Below are 19,421 nucleotides of genomic sequence, written 5' to 3' on the forward strand. Positions count from 1 at the left end.
ACATAAGTTTGTGAATACATTCCTCTTTTTACCCTTCCTTATTTTGTATATCTTGTTTTAAAGAAGGTAATAGGATTTCAAAATTAAATTATTATTTTTTATATTGGGTTATATTATTTTACTTTTATTTTTTATGATATGCTTTTTTATTTAATAAATAAAACAATATTTAAACTAATATTAATGAAACCAACATTCTCAATTCATCAATATGAATGGCGTACATTTCTTGAAAATTTTCTCAATAGAAATTATTTATCACTTGTAAATAATAATACATCTGTTTTATACCTGATATATGTCACACAATATTTTTGCGGTTAACCAGATAATCTGACATTTTGTTAGTAGTTATAGAAATTAAAATTTGTTCCTAAATCATAAATTTCATAAATGCCCATCTTGTTTTACGAAGATAAGAATATTTAAATTTGGGGCATAAATTTAGTAAAGGTGAATTTCGATTTCAGAAAAAATTATAAATTTATACAAGATGTTAAAAAAGAGTGGCTGCAGTCTTTAATGCTTTAAATTTCGATCCAGCTTAGCTCCTTTTATTTACACCATTCCTGAAAATAAAGTTGAGGATAATTTGGAGGTCTATATGAACATATAATCTATGATATAAAATCTACCGCAAAACATAAATTTCCTTTATTAAAATGTTCATTATACTTAAAAAGATTTACACAAACGTTCGTAATTTACGTACTAAACATTTTGAGGCTCTTTACGAATTGAGTATTGTTTGTTTACAAAATACAGAAGCATTAATGGGTAAAATAAGCAATTTGTTTTTCGAATTTCTTTGCAAAATTCGAAAGAAGAATATTCAGTTTTGCTGTAACACGCCTAAAATGACGTAATTAGATTGCGGAGCTCTACGACACACATTCTGATGTAGTTTCCAAGAAGTTTCTATATCTTACTTTTAGATATTTTATAAATGGACGCACATACCTAGCATATATAAATATCTAAGTCAAAAAATGCCACAACAGCATTTGAAGCAATATGTTTACAATCACTCTCTAAATGATTCACAATAAGACGAATAAAATACTTTATGGGTTTATTGGAAAATGGACAAACGGATGACAAATGTTGCCGGTATCGATAAATTAAGCTAACATTAAATTATTTATAAGAATAAATGACAATAAATGTTTGTTACAAACAGTGATGTTTAATCTTATAACATAACATAAAAAATCTTATAATCATAAAATGTGCAATTTTTATCTGCAAGCAGACTTGTGTCGCGTTGAGAAACAACTGCTTGGAATGAAATACCATTAATACCTTTTGTAATGGTTGTTCCTTTTCCCTGTGTTAAAACTTCTATGAACTTATAGGGATTTTCAACAAAATTCATCGTTTGGCCAATGAATATTTAAAACATTTGCTTCACAGTGGAGATAGCATTTTCAAAGCAGAAGTGTTCAGTGTTTTGTCTTTACTTTCTAATATTCTCCTTAAATGTAGAATACGTGCAGCAACATTGTGGTAAAAAAAAAATATCGGATGTTTTTCTTATGCTATGTGAAATTTACATATTTCGCTGACTTTCAGAAAGAGGCTTCGACTCCAAATAAATGTGAAGCAAATTGCACAACAACTTGAACACAATGCAAGTTTTTCTTATACAACCATTACGTCTGCAAGTGGCTGTAACATTTCTGAGTCCATTACCCGATATCCTGTACTCCAGAATTTCCAAGAACATTCAAATATATCTAGTTCTAATACCGCAATGAAACTGGTAATGGAACGGAAACTATTAATGTTCTTATACATACTTCAGAAACACTAGGCTCCTTCATATGAGTGGTATGTATGAACTAGAAACAAAAAAATTATCTTTTCGAAGTTAGAAATGACTTGATTGAAATGAATAAATTTCTGTCTCTTGTAAATGAAATTGGTGTAGAATAACGCTTTGTTCCAGATCACCTTTTCATAAATAACTATCCAAAAATCAATATTTACTGTTGGTTAAAAAGTTTAAGTCAGATGTTGGTTTCGACAAGATTCTTATTTAAATATGGATATAAAGCTTAACATTTACTTTTTAAAAAGCTTAACTACAACTTATAGATGAAGGAATTGCTAATACGTGAAGCCAAAATTGCTGGTACTATTGTTATTTATCGCCTAATGTCCATATTGGCTTTAAAACTTTACATTATTTTAGACAATTTTATACAAACGTATCAAAACCTGAACGATGAAGTATAAATACATTTTAGCGTTATTTATTTAGCAAAACAGAATAAGTAATATACTTTCAGAAATCATCGATTTCTACAATCTTGTCTGAAATTATAGATACAATAATAATTTTTTTTCCAATGACAGATTGTAAACAATTGCAAATGAAACTCAGTCCATTAATCTATACAAAGCCGGATGTGGTGGTCTCTTTATTATGGAGGCACCTAATAGGTGGTCCACCATCGCCTTTCCTTTGAAGGGACGGACAGTTACAACCCTGCCTTCTCCGGGAATCAAACCCAGGCTCTTCGCATCGCAGTCAGCTTCCTTGATCACTGTACCGACTGGGTGGCGATACAATAATACTTCATTTATCATTTCTAAGCAAATTTAGTTAAATAGTCATTTAATCATAGATGATACTTATTAAAGGTGATCAGAGTAAATAATTAAAAATGACATATTCTCAAGCATCTGAGTAATTTCCATTTGACAGTCTGTCCTACTATAGTATGTCTGTAAGTTTCATTTGGTATTCTGTCTTATTATAGTGTGTCTATCTAAGGTACAGTAAAATGTTTGATTTTTAACACAAATATTCAGATTACATTATCACAAGTTACCTGATGAAGAAAAGGATTACAAATGCAGCAAAAGCAAAATATATTTAATCTGGACCTAATAAATTGGTCGGTTGAAAAAAGAAACACGCCAGGAATTTACATAGATTCCTAAATTTTTCTTCAATAAATTTAGATTGTACTAACATATTTGAAGAAAGTATTGCTGAGCTTTATTGAAAAGGATTTGCTTAACAAATGTATTACTCTTACTAGTTATAATGATTCGCAGTGCAAATAGGACATAATAAGTTTTAGTATGTTTCAGATGATGATAATATGACAGTAATTTTTTTTTTTTTTTTTTTTTTAATAATTACTTGTTTCACCATTCGAGAAGTTTTGAGATATATTTTTCAAACAAATCAGAATTTACTTGTAATTGATATCCTATAGATACAAGCTGTTCTTCTCCATGTGCTCGCTTAACCGGTTCCATGTGCTTAAGCTATCTTAAGAAAGGAATTTTAAAGATAAGATATTATCCACGTTCAGGTTTTATTACGTTCAGTGTATAAAATTATGTAAATGAAGAGTACTTTTATGTGAATGAATGCCTTTCTTAATTTCCATAAAGCAAGGAATGTATCTCTAGCAGATCCCCCTCAGCCGCCGACCATCCTGGGCTATGAAGAAGGTTCGCCTCTGCGGGTGGGCGAGCTGAAAACCTTCAACTGCGTTGCCCTGGGCGGCAATCCACCCGCAACGCTCAAGTGGTACAGAGGCGACAGGGAGGTACGCTATCATCCGTGGCGGCATGTAATTATTATTGTAACACTATTCACATACAGTCATCTAGACAGACAATGAGGCTCGAGAGTTCGCACTGCCGCTGGAATTAAGTGGCAAAATTTTATTTATTGTCTCTTAAGTTGAGAGTCGCATATAAGATGAACTGCTTTGAAGTACTATGCCGTGGTTTACTTTGTGGTTACTTAACAGTAGCAGATGCAGATATAATTTTGTGATTGCTTACATTTTATTTTTATTGCAACATCTACACTATACGCACTGCATTTCATGGTTTACAGTGTGCCATTGTATACAGAATATTATCACAAAATGGTATGCATAATGAGGAAAGAGATAAGAAACATATACTGACGCTGGCAGTTTAAAGAAATGCTATATACTCAAACAACTGATATCCCTAGAGCTGTTTCCATTGCTTCATTCATTAAATTCTAATACAATCACCTCTAAATAATAAGTAGACTGATGGAGAAATGCAGTAAGTGCTTTCAAGTCTCATAGTCTAACAGGATGGCTGTATTTATTCAGAATGCAAATAATGTAGTTAGAAAAAGATTTTGTTTGTTTATTGTGCTATTGCTTTGTTTTTATTGTTAGTATTGATAGTATATGTAGTCTTCCGCAAATGTTCTGCAGTGATTTTACTACATAGAGGAGTATATTACATAAAAGTAGAGAAAACCGTTATTACGAAATTAATTAAACTTTTTCCTCAAAGATGAACACAGCTCGAATGCAAACAATTAAATTGTACACACTTCGAATTCAAACAGGAATATCATTCCGAAACTACTTAAAGAAGAAAGGAAATTCTCTTACGTATTAATATATGTTTAATATTAATAATTAGTTAAAATTTGCTCAGGATATCTGAAGACTATTGCTCATTTGATTTAATTAAGTTTTGTTTAGTCTAAAAACTAGTCTAATGTTCTTAGACTGCCGAACGTTCTAAAATACATTTATCCCTTCAAATCTAGAATGCTAAAGAAAGAATAATAGAATAAAAAATCAAAGTTTAAACATTTGTTTTCTCTTTGCAAAATTAACTTACGCTATTGGGGGGTTGGAGAGCCAACAATGGTTTAAATTATTTACAAGTTTAAAGCCTAAAACTTTTCTTTAATCCCCTTGATTTCCAAAATTATTTCAGTTTAAGACAATTTCATCATGCAAAACAATGTTAAAGATGAGCAGCAACAGATAAGATTCAAACTGGGTACGATTGCCAGTTCTCTCTCCTAAATTTTGATTTTGTCTTCTTTTTAAAACTTTTTCCACTCAATATTATTTTGGTGTAGACCTATAATTATACTGCATTGGTAGAATTATATGAAGGATTCAATATAAAAAATTTAACTGCAACAAACTTTATATGTTTCACCTTTAGCTAGAAAAGGATTAAAAGAATATGTAAAAACATGTATGAATAGTTTTATTCACAGCAGGTATGAACAATAATTTAAATGAGAAGGGCAAAGTTGAATTCTCGAAACACCCTTCAACGTTTCATTGCAGTACTTAGGCATCTATTTGTCCGTTTTTCATGTCTCTTGCTTCAAAAGAACGTAATAATTCTATAACTGGCACCCAAACTAAAATATGGTTTACGATAATTGGTCACCATCGCCAATTTTGAGTTCGTTTATCCCTGGTGGCCCTTTAAAAGGGGAGATATGTAAGGTATTTTCTCCCTCCTTGTCGCGTGTATTCGTGATGTAACTTAATAGTTTGCCCGTATAGGAAGCAGTAAATTCGGTGGTCGAATCCGGGCTGGGGCATTTCACATTCTTAATGTCTCCTGCTTCAATATATAACCAAAGTTCTCTAAAGAGCGTAAAAAGTAACCTACGAATTTTTCAATTCTCGTTTCACTAATTTACATCTTTTCAATAGCAGTGGCTATCCATGATCATATGACATTGCTGAAGTTTTAGAATGATCGTAGATTCACAAAACACATGCAATAGCAATATGCCTTGCGTCGACGAGACATTAAGTCATTTTTAGTTGTACGATTACCGTAGGGAATTTACAATGTAGGAGCTAAGGAAATGGAAACCTATTAAAATATTTTCCCAGTAGTCGCGCATGTAATTCAAAACGACAATCTAGAGGGGGTAATAAGAAACATAAAGGTATGAAGATGTCAATAACGCTGTACGTATAAATGAATACTTTTAATTGAGACTTCCATTTCAGTTATCATCCATCCGAATATATCATATACCATGACTGACCGTCACCCATATTTTCCTCATGGCATTGTTTCATGACTTCGATATATATTTTGCAAATATGGAAAGAACTACCAATTTTATATAATACCAGTTATAAAACAACTATTACAGAAACTCACCAAAGAATATTTATGACGACAACCGTATGTAGCTCATGATCGAAATTCAATGTTCCAGGATAAATGGGTTAAGCAATGCGCATAAGTTCAATGACTATAGAAGTAGGAATTGGACAGATTATGATCTCGCAGTGTTGCCATTTGTTATATGTTAGCAAAAACTCAATCTGCAAGAAGGTCAGATAAGAATGCTAGATGCTCATACTTGTAACTATCTAGTTGTCAGGTTGATGGTGATGCTAAGTGGTTGATTGCAGTTTAACAGCCCTTATTAGACTGATTTTTAAATTTACTGATTTTAAGTGGCATTAATTTTAAAGTTTTTAAATCATATACTATTGCTCTAATGAAGTTTATCAATGAAAATAGGGAGCTTGTAGGAATCTTCTGTTAAAATTGAATTTTGTGTTTATATGGGTTTTAGATATCTGTGGTGTTCTATGTTGTGAATTTGTGTTTATGATTTTTTTTGTTTTGTTTTGTTGTTGTTTGTGTGTTGGTTTGTAATTTTATTACTTATTTTTAATTTAGTGTTTTTGTTTGTTGTTTGGGAGTGGCTGGGTTACTGGCTGCCCTCCTTTGTGGAGATACGAGGTCCCTTCTTTTGAGATGTGGGCACACTCGTGTCCAGTTGGGCTGAAGGGAGCCTCCAATTTTTACAATTTTTACCTGTAACTACCTAAAATCGATAATCCCCTCCGAAATGGAGTTTCACATCTTTCTGGCATTTAAAATCCACCATCTGTGGAATGTTAGTAGATTTCACTGTGCAGGTTTCCACATCTAATGCTGCAATATAAGTGGTAAGCGTAAGGTCTCTGTTTAAGAAATATGAAAATGGTGTTTATATAATAATCTGTGATCTTCTTTTTTTGTCTCTTTGTTTTATTCAGATATACTACGCTTGTCAGTTGACAATTCCGTGAAACGTTCTTATTTTAATTTTTTTTATTTATGACAATCAGTTTTAGCCCAGTGAAGCGATTAGTCAAAAAGCTTGCATAAATCCTAAACGAATGCCCATTAATGTTGCAAGTTTAAGGTTAAACCGAATTAGCTTATCTAGCTACACCGCTGCTTTGACTAATCTTGGTATTCGTACTTCATAGAGAGCTTAACTTCAATAACACAGAAAAGATGCAAACTTGACTAAAAAATTTATTAAAAGCTTCGTCTTTTAGTTTAATGAAAACGAATGTCGACAATTATACAAAGTAATGAATTTGTTTTCATATTGCGTTTTGGCAGATTAATAAAATTAAGAGAACCAAAATTTGTCTTCGGAAAAAATTGCATTTAACTGAGGTAAGCCGATAAAAGTAAAACGAATATCAAGAATAGAAGGTAAGCATTCTTCTCTTCTTGTAAGAAAAGAAAGTATTCAATGGTGCAAAAAATCGTATTATTGCTTCTCATAATAATAAGATTTTAATCAGCTAGAAATAGCCCTAATTGCACGTATATATAACTTCAGTTATTTATTTATGTGGAAAACAAAAATAAATACGCTTTGGGGAAACTAAGTTTAGCATAAAGCATTTGTTTAATATTGGCGACGTATGGAATATTATCCGCCAAATGGAGGGATATCCTTACTTTTCATAACAAATTGTTTTAAGGTTAACATCTTTCCTGAACCTCTCATTTTCCCCTGGCATTTCCTCGCCAGGATGCGAATTTAAAATTAAGTGAAGTGAGTATTTAAACAGGTGAATTTTGTAGTTTATTCAGAGCGTGTTTTCGCTAGCCAGCGCACGTTATGAGTCTGCCCTTGCCATTACACGAAGTTGCTGATACGCCGTTTTGGCGATTTAATAAGTATAGCGTCTGTAGGTTGTTGAAAAACCTAATTAGCCTTAACTTAAATATAAGCCCAATACTACTCTTTATCTTCGAAATTTTTTGTATAACTATTCTTAAGTTCCACCGCAAGTTGTCCGTGTTATTGTAAGCACGAAGTACATGCTTTTTCTGTTCAATAACTCTTAATAAAGAGTTATTTTTACCCTTCTTCTCGGCTGGTATTCTTTACGCTAGTTTCCTTAGTAGGATCCAGTAGACTTTATGTTACCAAAGAGAGTATGATCCTACAACCCCGTGGAAGGATTAAAAAAAAACTGGCTTGTACAAGTTACTTGGTTACACAAGGGGAAAACCACGAAAGTGCTCATGCAGGCAACACGTTCCTCGGGATATGAACCCTGGACTTAACTATCGGTGATCAATTACATCACAGGTCGGTCATTGACGAGCCTATCACTAAGATTTAAATATATTTTATTAAATACCTATCTAATACTCTCTATGTTGTGACCGTTATGATTTCTATGTTATTTTGACTTGATTTTCTTTAAAGTGTTTTTTTTTAATTTATTAATAGGCGGATTTAAATTCTTTTCTGCACTTAAAATGTATTAAATTTTCTTCTGAGGAGTATTTTACTAATTCTGCAGTTATAGCAATTGTAGAGAGTGTTAAATATAAAATTAAAATGTTTCTGAAACTTAAATATAAACTGTTATTAAAATAAATAAGAAATGCAATTTACAGATTCTTTTATGCGATGAACAATGTTACCAGACGTAATAAAAATAAAACAGTTCTTTTAAAAATTAATTAAATTAAATGAAAGAAGAGGCATGTATTTTTTATTTGGTACATACACTAGTTGATTGAGAATTGCTGGAAAAGCAAACAATAATTAAAATTCTAAGTTAGCTAGAAAGTTCTAGCTGTTTCAGAACTTGATGGAAAATCTTAAGAGTGCATTAATACTCGACATTCTAATAGTCATAATTAACAGAAGCTGTATTTAAAATTGTTAAAAAGATCTAAAAATTCATGAAGTAATTCATACAAGTCATTTAAAAATAAAATTAAAGAAACAAAATCTATTGATGCTCTGTTAACCAATCTCTGAAGAAATCTACGGAACAATGACTTAATACATTAAACAGTCACACAAATGATGAGGAATACTTACAGATCTCTTAAATATTTAGCTCGATTATTATTTAGCCAAATGTTTAATAACCAGAGTAAGACGAGACACCATACTACCAGACATCGAGAAAAATTGCATTAAACATAGCGATTAAATTTTGAAAATATCCAACTAACATGTCATTAAATTCTTCGAATTGCCTTAATTTTCTGGTGCAGATATACGTTTTATATACGAAAATATACTGATCAGTGTGGTTTTGCAATGTTAAAAGACAATGAGATTTTACAAAGACACTTCTACGATGGTGATGGAATAGAATGCATATATTTTAGCGAAAACTATATATACAGGGTGTCCCGTTAATGTTACGGCAAACTTCTGGGGGACGTAGGACACTTTATAAGGATTAAAAATTGCATAGGAACCCCTGTTCCAAAACGTCAGGGCGTGTTGCACAGGAGAGTGACAGTGGAAAGTGAGGATTGCCTCATTCGAGCGGTACGAAGAGCATGGAACGCTATACGAACGGAGAGCTTGTGAACATGCGGTTCCAACATGATGGGGCGCTTGTTCATTTTGGACTGGATGTTCGTAGACATTTGAATAGATCATTCCCGCAACGATGGATTGGGCATGGTGGACTGGTTCCCTGGCCGCCACGCTCACCGGATTTATCGAACCTTGATTTCTTTTTGTGGGGAGCCATCGAAACTGTCATGTATGATGATCCTGTTGTGTCTGAAATGGATCTCGTCGCAAGACTCGCCTGCGCAGCTGCTAAAATCAAAGAAACTCCAGTTGTGTGGGAACATGTCCAGCAATCAATGGTCCGTCGGTGATACATAAGCAATGTGGTGAAGGCATATGTGGCGTCTGATGGTGCAAACTTCGAGCATCTGTTGTAACAATTAAGCTGCCGTACCACATCTGTAGTCATGTCCAATAAATGTTTCAAATTAATCACTCTATTTTTCCTTCCCCTTCTTCTACCTGTGCTACCACTTACCCCTGACACTTCTGGGAATGAGTTCCTATGCAATTCCTAATCCTTAGGATATCTCCTACCAGAAGTTTGTTGCAACATTTACGGGATGCAGAAGTTTGTTCCAACATTTGCGGGACAGCCTGTAATTCAGGATATTCTAAACCTATCTTAAAGCAGATTTTTCAAGAGAAAACATAAAAAAGTAGCAAGATCTTTCTACACATAACAGGACGCATTCTAACAATAATCCTCTAGTAAGTTAACTCACACACTTCGGAGATTCGTGATACTATGAACAACAAAGGCTAGTAAAAGTCTGCGAAAATGCCTTAATACGCCTGTTCTTAAACTTAATATGTTTCACAAACAATAATCAATCAACAAATGGACTGTAATTCCTACACTTTTATTTTATTACACTTGTCAGCGATGCGAAATGATTGATACAAAATAAGCGAGCCATTCTACATAGCTGTCACAAACACAATTCTATCAATCAATTATCTTGTTGCCACACATAAAGTTCAAAACTAAAAGAAGAAAAACAAAAGGAATTTACGCTGTTTGCAATAATAAAATGAAGCAAACGATACTCACATAAACATCCTGGCCCTCGTTTAAATCCCAGGGGATTTCAACAGTTGGAGCATTTTGAAAATTCTTAGTCTGTAATAAAAGATAAACATAAGAAAAATAATACAAAACATTATATGCGGAGCAGTTCATAGTTTTTTAGTCTGAATAGGAAGAGGCCACAATTTCACGACTGGTCGTTTTATGACACCATGACCAGTTTTAATACTAGCAACTCTGACTCTTTGATCTGAGCCCGGATGAACAGCAATTATTCTCCCTAACCTCCATTTAAGAGGCGGAAGGTTGTCTTCTTTGATGAGGACTAAGTCATTGACTTCTAAATTGTTTTGACATTTTTGTCATTTAGGTCTTTGTTGAAGCTGAGACAGGTATTCTCGACTCCATCTTTTCCAGAAGTGCTGAAAAATAAACTGTCTCACATGCCATCTGTCAATGTGATTGAAGGAACTATAATTTAGGTCTGGTTCAGGTATGGCAGTTAAAGACGTTCCTATTAGGAAATGACCAGGTGTTAATGCAGTTAAATCATTTGGATCAGCCGAAGTTGGACACAATGGCCTAGAGTTGAGACAAGCCTCAACCTGCGCTATCAAGGTCTGAAATTCCGGATAGGTCAGCACAGTATCACCAATAGTCCTTTTTAGATGTAATTTCATTGACTTTACTGCCGATTCCCATAGTCCACCAAAATGGGGAGATGATGGCGGGTTGAATATCCATTTTATTTCCTCTAAAGACAAAAATTTGTTAATTTCTTGATTTTGCTTACATTGCAAAAAACATTTTCTGATTTCTTTGTCTGCACCTATAAAGTTTGTACCGCAGTCACTATAAATCTCAAACGATTTCCCTCTTCTTGCAATAAATCGTTTCAATACACTTAAAAATGCCTTTGTTGACAAATCTTCTACCACTTCAAGATGTACTGATTACAAAACACACAAATAAGCATACGTAATATTTAAATGATTTTTGTCCACGTCCTGCACGATGTTTAATCATGAACGGTCCAGAAAAATCTATTCCAGTTCGATGAAATGGTCGCGATTGTGTTACTCTAGATTCCGGTAGATCAGCCATTATTTGACTTGCAATTTTAGCTCTAAGTTTGCAACACGTGATACAAGATCTTACTACTTTTCGGATAGAAGATCTAGCAGCTTTGATCCAAAATTGCTGTCTAATTAAAGATAGAAGAAGTTACGGTGCTGCATGCAGATATTTGACATGAAAGTGTCTAATTATGATTTCTGTCAGATTGTGTTTTGAAGGTAATAAGATTGGATGTTTTTCATTTTCTGACAGTTGCGCATTTTTCAGTCTTCCTCCTACACGTAACACTTTGTTGTCATCTAAAATTGGACACAAGCTAAGGAGGTTGCTGTTTGTAGGTAAGTCCTTTCCCAACTCCAAATATTGAATTTCTTTAAAAAAGTGAAAAGTGAAAAAGTATTATTCGGACAATACAGAAAGTTGCAGCTCGAATTTCATTACTAGATAAAAAGGACGTATTTCTTTCTAGATATGCTACTTTAGAATTCGATATGAATCTTAATATCCAAGCAAATATGCGTTGTAACTTTGGAAATGAAGATATATTTGATATAATAGCAAGTTCCTGTACAGGTTCAGAAACTACAAATGAGACTGTTTTACGTTCATCTGGTAATGCCTCTTCATCTATAAGAATATTTTTAGACAAGGCAATCTCACTGCACTTTAACCAAGAAGGACAATTCCACCACAATTGATGAGATAATAGTTCTGCAGGAAATAACCCACGTGAAGCACAATCAGCTGGATTTTCCTTTCCATCAACATGACTCCAGTTCTCAGGTGGTAAGATGGATTGTATTTCAGAAACTCTATTGGATACGAATACTTGCCATTTTTTAGGATCTGACCTTAGCCATGACAACACGATTTGTGAATCACTCCAAGCTTGCACCAAATCAAAATTTATAACTAATGCAGCTTTTACAGACTGAATCAAGCGTGCCAATAACACTGCTGCACATAATTCCAGTCTTGGAATCGTAATAGATTTTAATGGTGCTACACGAGTTTTAGCTGTTACGAGTTTAACATTAATGTCAGAGTTATTGCAAGTTTTGATATAAATAACTGCTGCATAACCTCTTTCAGACGCATCACAAAATCCGTGAAGTTCACATCGAAAATAATCAGGTAGCAGAATTTTCCTAGGTATATTTATAGAATTCAAAAGTTTAACTTCTCTACATAGATTTCTCCAATTTCGATCAATCTCTTCTGTTACAGGATCATCCCATGATAACTGTAATTTCCACAATTGCTGAAGGATCATTTTAGCGAGAATTACAAACGGAGCTATCCACCCCAATGGATCGAATAGTTTTGCTACGAATGACAAAATAATTCTTTTAGTCGGAACACTTTGATACTCTATTACACCGACATTACATTTGAATTCATTATTGTCCGGATGCCATTCCAATCCCAGAACTTTCAATGATTTGTCTTCTATTACACGATGAATATTGTCACTATTTGTGTTTGTTAAGCCAGAGGTTTTTAACAACGACGGTTCACTTGTCGACCATTTGTGAAGCTCAAAGCCACCTCTTTTTAGCAGATGTTGCAATTCGTCTATCAATGCAATACCTTCCGAACTATCTTTTACACCAGTTAACATATCATCAACATAAAAATCTCTTAAAACTATATTCTTTGCCTTTGGAAAGTTCAATCCTTCATCAATCGCTAACTGACTCAAAACTTTGGTTGCAAGATATGGAGCAGCTGCAGTTCCATATCTAACTGTTTTCAAACGACAAATTTGTATTTGTTTATACGTGCTATCTCTCCATAATATTCTCTGAAAATCTCTATCTTTTTCATGAACCTTTATCTGTCTGTACATCATTTTAATATCAGCGGTTACTGCAATGTTATGAAGTCTGAATATTAGTAAAATACAAATTAAGTCATCTTGTATTTTTGGGCCTAACATTAGTGTACCATTTAAAGAAACACCTGTGGTTGTTTTAGCGCTCGCATCGAAAACAACTCTCAATTTTGTTGTTAAGCTAGAGTCCTTCAACACGAAGTGATGTGGGATATAATAGTGTTTATTCTCTAATTCATAATCTGTTTCTGGCACTAATTCTAGGTGTTCTAGTGAAAAGTACTCTTTCATAAACTGAATATACTGGTTGTAAATTCTTTCATAGATAACAGCCTCTTCTCCAAGTATTGAAATCTTCTGTACGCCACTTCACGGGAGTCACCTAGAATATCTCTATTATGTTTGAATGGTAATGCAACTGAATAACGACCTGATGTGTCTCTAAAATGCGAGTTTTTAAAATGTTCTTCACAAAGTTTTTCTTCATTTGTTAAAGGTTGTACATTTGGAAACTTTTCTAACTCCCAGAAAGAATTTACTAACTCATCTGTGTTTGTATTCAAATGATTTACATATACTGGCTCAAAATTTGTAGTTTCGAAATTTGTAGTACCCGAAATTATCCATCCCAACCTCGAATTTAGAGCAAATGGTAGATCAGGACCACGTTTGACAATTTCTCCCGTCATTAAATGCAGAAATACATTTACTCCAAATAAAATGTCAACTGGTTGTGACTTGTAAAATAATGGATCAGCTAATTGTAAATCACTGAAGTTATCGAAGATGATTGATGGCAAAGATACATAGGGAATGTTATCTGTCACCTTGTCCAGTACAAACGCTGATGTTGATACACGAATATCACTTTTAAAATGAGAAGTGAATATTAAATCGACTTCCCCATTACTTATAGTATTAAATTCTCCTAGACATGATACAGAAATGGAATTATCTTTCACTCGTAATCCTAATTTCTTCACACAATCCCTTGAAATAAATGATCTCTGAGATCCAGTGTCACATAAACATCTACACTTCACAAATTGTTGCTTAGAATTTTGAACATTTATTAAAGCAGTACACAATAAAATGTGACTGGTTTGATTACCTTTTGCATTCGAATCATAATGAGAGGCACAAACTGTGGCTGAAACGTCCTTAGGACTCATTAATTCATCTCTTTTAATGATAGATTGCGTAGGCGGAGGTATACTGTTTAACTGAATTTTATTCTTTGAATTATTTACAATGTGCAATATACTGTGATGCTTCTTAAAGCAATGTTGACATGTATTTAAACTCTTGCATTTTTTGAGCAAGTGCATATTAGATAAACAATTAAAACAGTAACGATTAGATTTTACAAAATCTATCCTTTGCTGAACCGATAAATTTAGAAACATTTGGCTAAGCTATGATCTTCTTTACAATAACCACAACCCAAAGTAGCAACCAGAACATTATTCTTATTTTGAAACACAGATTTAGGTACCTTATTACTTGTTGATTTGCTATTTTGAAGTGTTCTTGCATAGTTTTTTAGGAATTCAATTAAAGTCGTAAGTTTTGGAATTCCATTAGATTTTAACTGACGTTCCCACCATAATTTTGTGGAAGGGTCTAATTTTTGCAAAATTAAATAAGTCATTAAAGTGTCACCAAAATTATCAATGGTTTGATTCAATACTTCTAAAGAACGAATTACTTCATTAATATTGTCAACTAAATTTAAAATAGCAAATGCTGATTCATTTTGAATAGTTGGTAAACTTAAAAAACGTTTAATATATGCAAAAATTTGTTCTCTCTTATTTGAATATCTTTCGTCTAACAGATTCCATGCTATTTCAAAATTACAATCCGAAATTTGAATGGTTTGAATAATGCGATATGCTTCACCTTTCAACGAAGCCTTCAAATACTGCAATTTTTGAGCATTAGATAAATTTGTATTATTTCTTACACAAGCGCTGAAAAGATCTTTAAAAGCTATCCATTCTGTAATATTACCACCAAAAGTCGGTAATGTTAACTTCGGTAATTTAATATTGTCAAGAACCTGTTCTGAAATTACACTATTAGAATTATTTTTATTATTTTGATTTTTTAATATTTTTTCACCTTTAAATTTCCACAAATAAATTTTATCTGTGTACTCCTGAACATTATCTATTTCGTTTTCTAATTCTTTAGTATCTGTAATTAAACTTTCGATTTCAGAATCAAGCTTCCTTAACTCAGTTTCTTTTTGTGTCAATAATTCGACACATTCCTCTAGTTCTATTAAATTAATTTCATCTGCAGTTAAAATAGTTTCAATTTTCTTTACATAATTAGTAACACTCCTGCGTAAGACCGCTCTTTTTGTTTTAAAAGTTATAAGTTCACTCATAACTGATCAATTCAAAAACAGAAATTGTTCTTAAATCACTTAACACTATTATTAAAATGAAATCGAATTCTATGCTGTATTACAATATTGTTCTTAAAATTTAACAACAAATTAAACGAATTTTTGTTCAAAATCCACTTACCTCACAAGGTGGATAATTTTCACCAACCATATGCATATTTGCATTGTTAGAATACACTTAGATCAGTCACTATCTTCACTAGCTCTCCGGCTCGACGGACCAACAATAAATGTTCTTAAACTTAATATGTTTCACAAACAATAATCAATCAACAAATGGACTGTAATTCCTACACTTTTATTTTATTACACTTGTCAGCGATGCGAAATGATTGATACAAAATAAGCGAGCCATTCTACATAGCTGTCACAAACACAATTCTATCAATCAATTATCTTGTTGCCACACATAAAGTTCAAAACTAAAAGAAGAAAAACAAAAGGAATTTACGCTGTCTGCAACAATAAAATGAAGCAAACGATACTCACATAAACAACGCCATTCCAATAAACGTACCACAAAAAAATTCTTTGTAATCTCCAAAAATAGTATTTGAAGATAGAAGCTGTTGAAAAGGCACACCATGTCCTAGTAAAGCTTATTTGCCATCCATCTATTTTCCACTGCACAGCATGGAATGAAAATCACTAACGTATTTATTCCTAAATACTATTCCATTTTCTCCTTTAAAGAAATCCTACAGTAGTGCTATTTGAAATTTAATTTCCCAGTTGAAATTTCTTAAATGAAGATAGTTACGTGCGTACAACCGATCGATATGCATTCAGTACTTAGATATTTGAAAAGGTTGCTTCAGGCAAGGCTACCTGACGAGGGGTTGCCATGCACAATACAAAATATGAGATTTTTAAGAAAGCTGAATCAATTTACTAGAGGATGGTGTAACCAAATAGAAATGCTTGCAGTCTTCATTCATAGAACACGGCTTCTAAATCTTTTATTAGCAAACCTGAAACAGGACTGAAGATTGCAAAGTATATGGAAATATACGCGAAGAAAATAAATTTTATGCATCTCTGAAGTATTTGATTATTTTTATTCTTTTATCAACACTCTACAAATAGCAATAGCCGCACTTAAAAATCGATTCTAATTCTTCTTTCTGATTCAGCAGTCATTTCTCATGATCTTTCCATTGTAACTACGTACTTGCGATCAGTGCCGTACTAAGATCACGATATCCTTATGCTGCTGTGGTACCATTCTCATAAAAACCCAGGAGTTGTATTTCAAGTTTATTAATTGTGGATGAAGAAATGATTATTAGGTTTAGAAAACTGATAATATCTGATGACATTTGTGCCTTTATTCATCGTTCAGTTGTCTTCCTCAAAGCCACGTTATAGAGTTTTTTAATCAAATGCTCACAGAGATTTTTATCTTATGTAATTTATTACATTCAAAGCTTAGAACAAATAAGCAAGAAACTTAATATCAACGCAGACTAGTTGGAGCATTAGAAGGGATATACTATTGACATTATCAGTAGTTTCATTCGTTGTGATCCCAATCTATAAAAATCAAGAATATAATCTGTGCTGTTGTTTTTGTTAAATTCTCTGTCTCTATTCAGCCACACATTCATTCGTGTAGTATCACTATAAAAATCTGGTAAGTGGCATGGATTTTCACTACTGGACCATCGGCAACAGGCAAAGAATCGCATGATCAGAAGAATTATGTTTCATTTAAGATACACGGACCCTTGTGTGACTTTTATGTAGATTTCTTTCTCCGGTAGAAACTCTACAAGTGTATTCAGATGAGCGAAGTAGAATTATTGCCTACATGTTTACAGTAAAGAACTGCATAATAATTCCCCATCATTTACATAGAACAAATTTCTGAACAGCTAAAAACATACCTGAATATCATAGGTAACCAGGTATCCTTTATAACGCCAGAGCATTCCATGTCGGATATTGCATCTTTCCTAAACACAGTACTACATTTAATAATACTAAAAGTAGAACCATCAAGTTATTTTATTGAGGTGACTGCAGAAAGCTTCAGTTTGTATGAACATGTGTGACCTATGTCAGAGAAGAAACTGTTTGCAACCTCTTTTTATTAGTCACGTCACTGGAACTGAAGGATATTTCGTTCGGAATATATGTATGACATAACTTCACAGAAAATGTGGCTTATTGATAGCATATTTTGTTGGTGGAATTTCGTATTAGGTAAGTAGTTTTAATATTATATCTGCTCGTAGTATAAATATAAACTTAAAATCATAAGCACTAGAAATTTAATACAGATTTATAATACTGCAATTATACTAATATTTACAATTCGATAAAAAAACTTGATGATTATAAAAAAAGACAACCAACTTTCAAAAATTTACTTTTGTTACTAAATCGAAAGAATATTTTTCGCTTTTTCTTTCGGTATCTATATTGTTTTAATCGGAATATCTGCTGCTTTTAGATCGTGATATATATGCATTTTCAGATTTAAATAAACAGTTACATATCTTAACAATGAACTAGTTAAAAGAATTTCCAAAATGAATTTCGCCCACCAGCGGCCGAGCGGTAAAGTCGCTGAACACTGGTAGTTCTGTCCGAGGTTCGAATCCCGTGAACCGGCTGCCTGCATGGACGTTTTCGTGGTTTTCCCCATGTGTAGCGCGTATACGAGCCAGTTCCCCTTAGAACGTCCTCCACGAAGGCATCCCTCCCCTTAGGCAGATAGCCCTAGTGTGTTTTGCCATAATTAAATAAACCAAACCAAACCAACCAAAAAGAATTTCTTCTAATTTTATATAAATCAGTATTTTCTGAGAATGAGCAGATTTATTATATTTTTTATAACTCGTCATTCATTTACTTTGATATATAGTAGAAGGTTGATTTAAATTTGAAATTGTTAATCCCATTTTTGATCTAAACGTTTTTGGTTCTGTTGAAGCTATAATTACATTAATCAATTTGCATTATTTCGAAAATTGTTATAATTAATTTTTTCTCTTGTTTGTTTTCCCTCTTTAAATTTTAAATTTTATATATTGAAGTATGGATTTAAGAAGTGAATTAAATATTACAGTGAGAGTACAAATGTAAATATGCAGAACTTGGTTGCGGAGGTCTTACAAATGGAACCAAGTCACGGATTTTGCATCGAATTCTCCAAGAAAACTTAGATTTCACGAAATGATGCTGCTTAAATCCTTTTCCTGATATTTATCAGACTAACAGAAAAATGTAAACAACTATGTGTATTTTTTATACCGTGGTACCATTAAAAGTTTATTATCGTAAGTGATGCTTGAGAATCTACAGCTGCAAGAAACTACAGAGTTCATTTAATAGGGATGAAACCACCGTAGCATGCTATGTTAATATAAAACTTTACACCATACCTATAGACATAACTTTAGAATAATGAAGATTAAAATATGCATACTAACTATTTTGTTTTTATTCTATAAACGTCAAAGATAAAAATACAATTTTTTTCTAATTTTAACCCGAGGGAGAAAATCTGCTTTCTTCTTTCCAGTTGAAAATGTTGTCAAATTTTTAAGTTTCCTTTTCAATTTACTTTACTAAAGCATACTATAGGATTTGCCATTTGGTAGAAACGAAACAATTCTGTTTCATGCAGCGACATCAA

General features: G+C 32.8%; 1 protein-coding gene across 4 annotated transcripts in view; it reads left to right on the forward strand.

Moving 5' to 3' along the window:
* The window catches only part of LOC118184280 (nephrin-like), a 373,546-nt gene that overhangs the window by 215,645 nt on the left and 138,480 nt on the right, over positions 1 to 19,421 (forward strand). For 2 of the 4 annotated variants that reach the window (XM_085813709.1, XM_035353934.2), the window contains exon 8: positions 3,412 to 3,593. In XM_085813709.1, the coding sequence (XP_085669835.1) occupies positions 3,412 to 3,593 (182 nt within the window). The remainder of the gene's footprint in view (positions 1 to 3,411; positions 3,594 to 19,421) is intronic. The other 2 variants (XM_085813711.1, XM_085813710.1) reach the window with 2 other exon arrangements.

The sequence above is a fragment of the Stegodyphus dumicola genome, chromosome 3 (genome assembly GCF_044657685.1).
Source record: "Stegodyphus dumicola isolate Sdum_Otavi_A_Nest chromosome 3, ASM4465768v1".
Lineage (NCBI taxonomy): Eukaryota > Metazoa > Arthropoda > Arachnida > Araneae > Eresidae > Stegodyphus > Stegodyphus dumicola.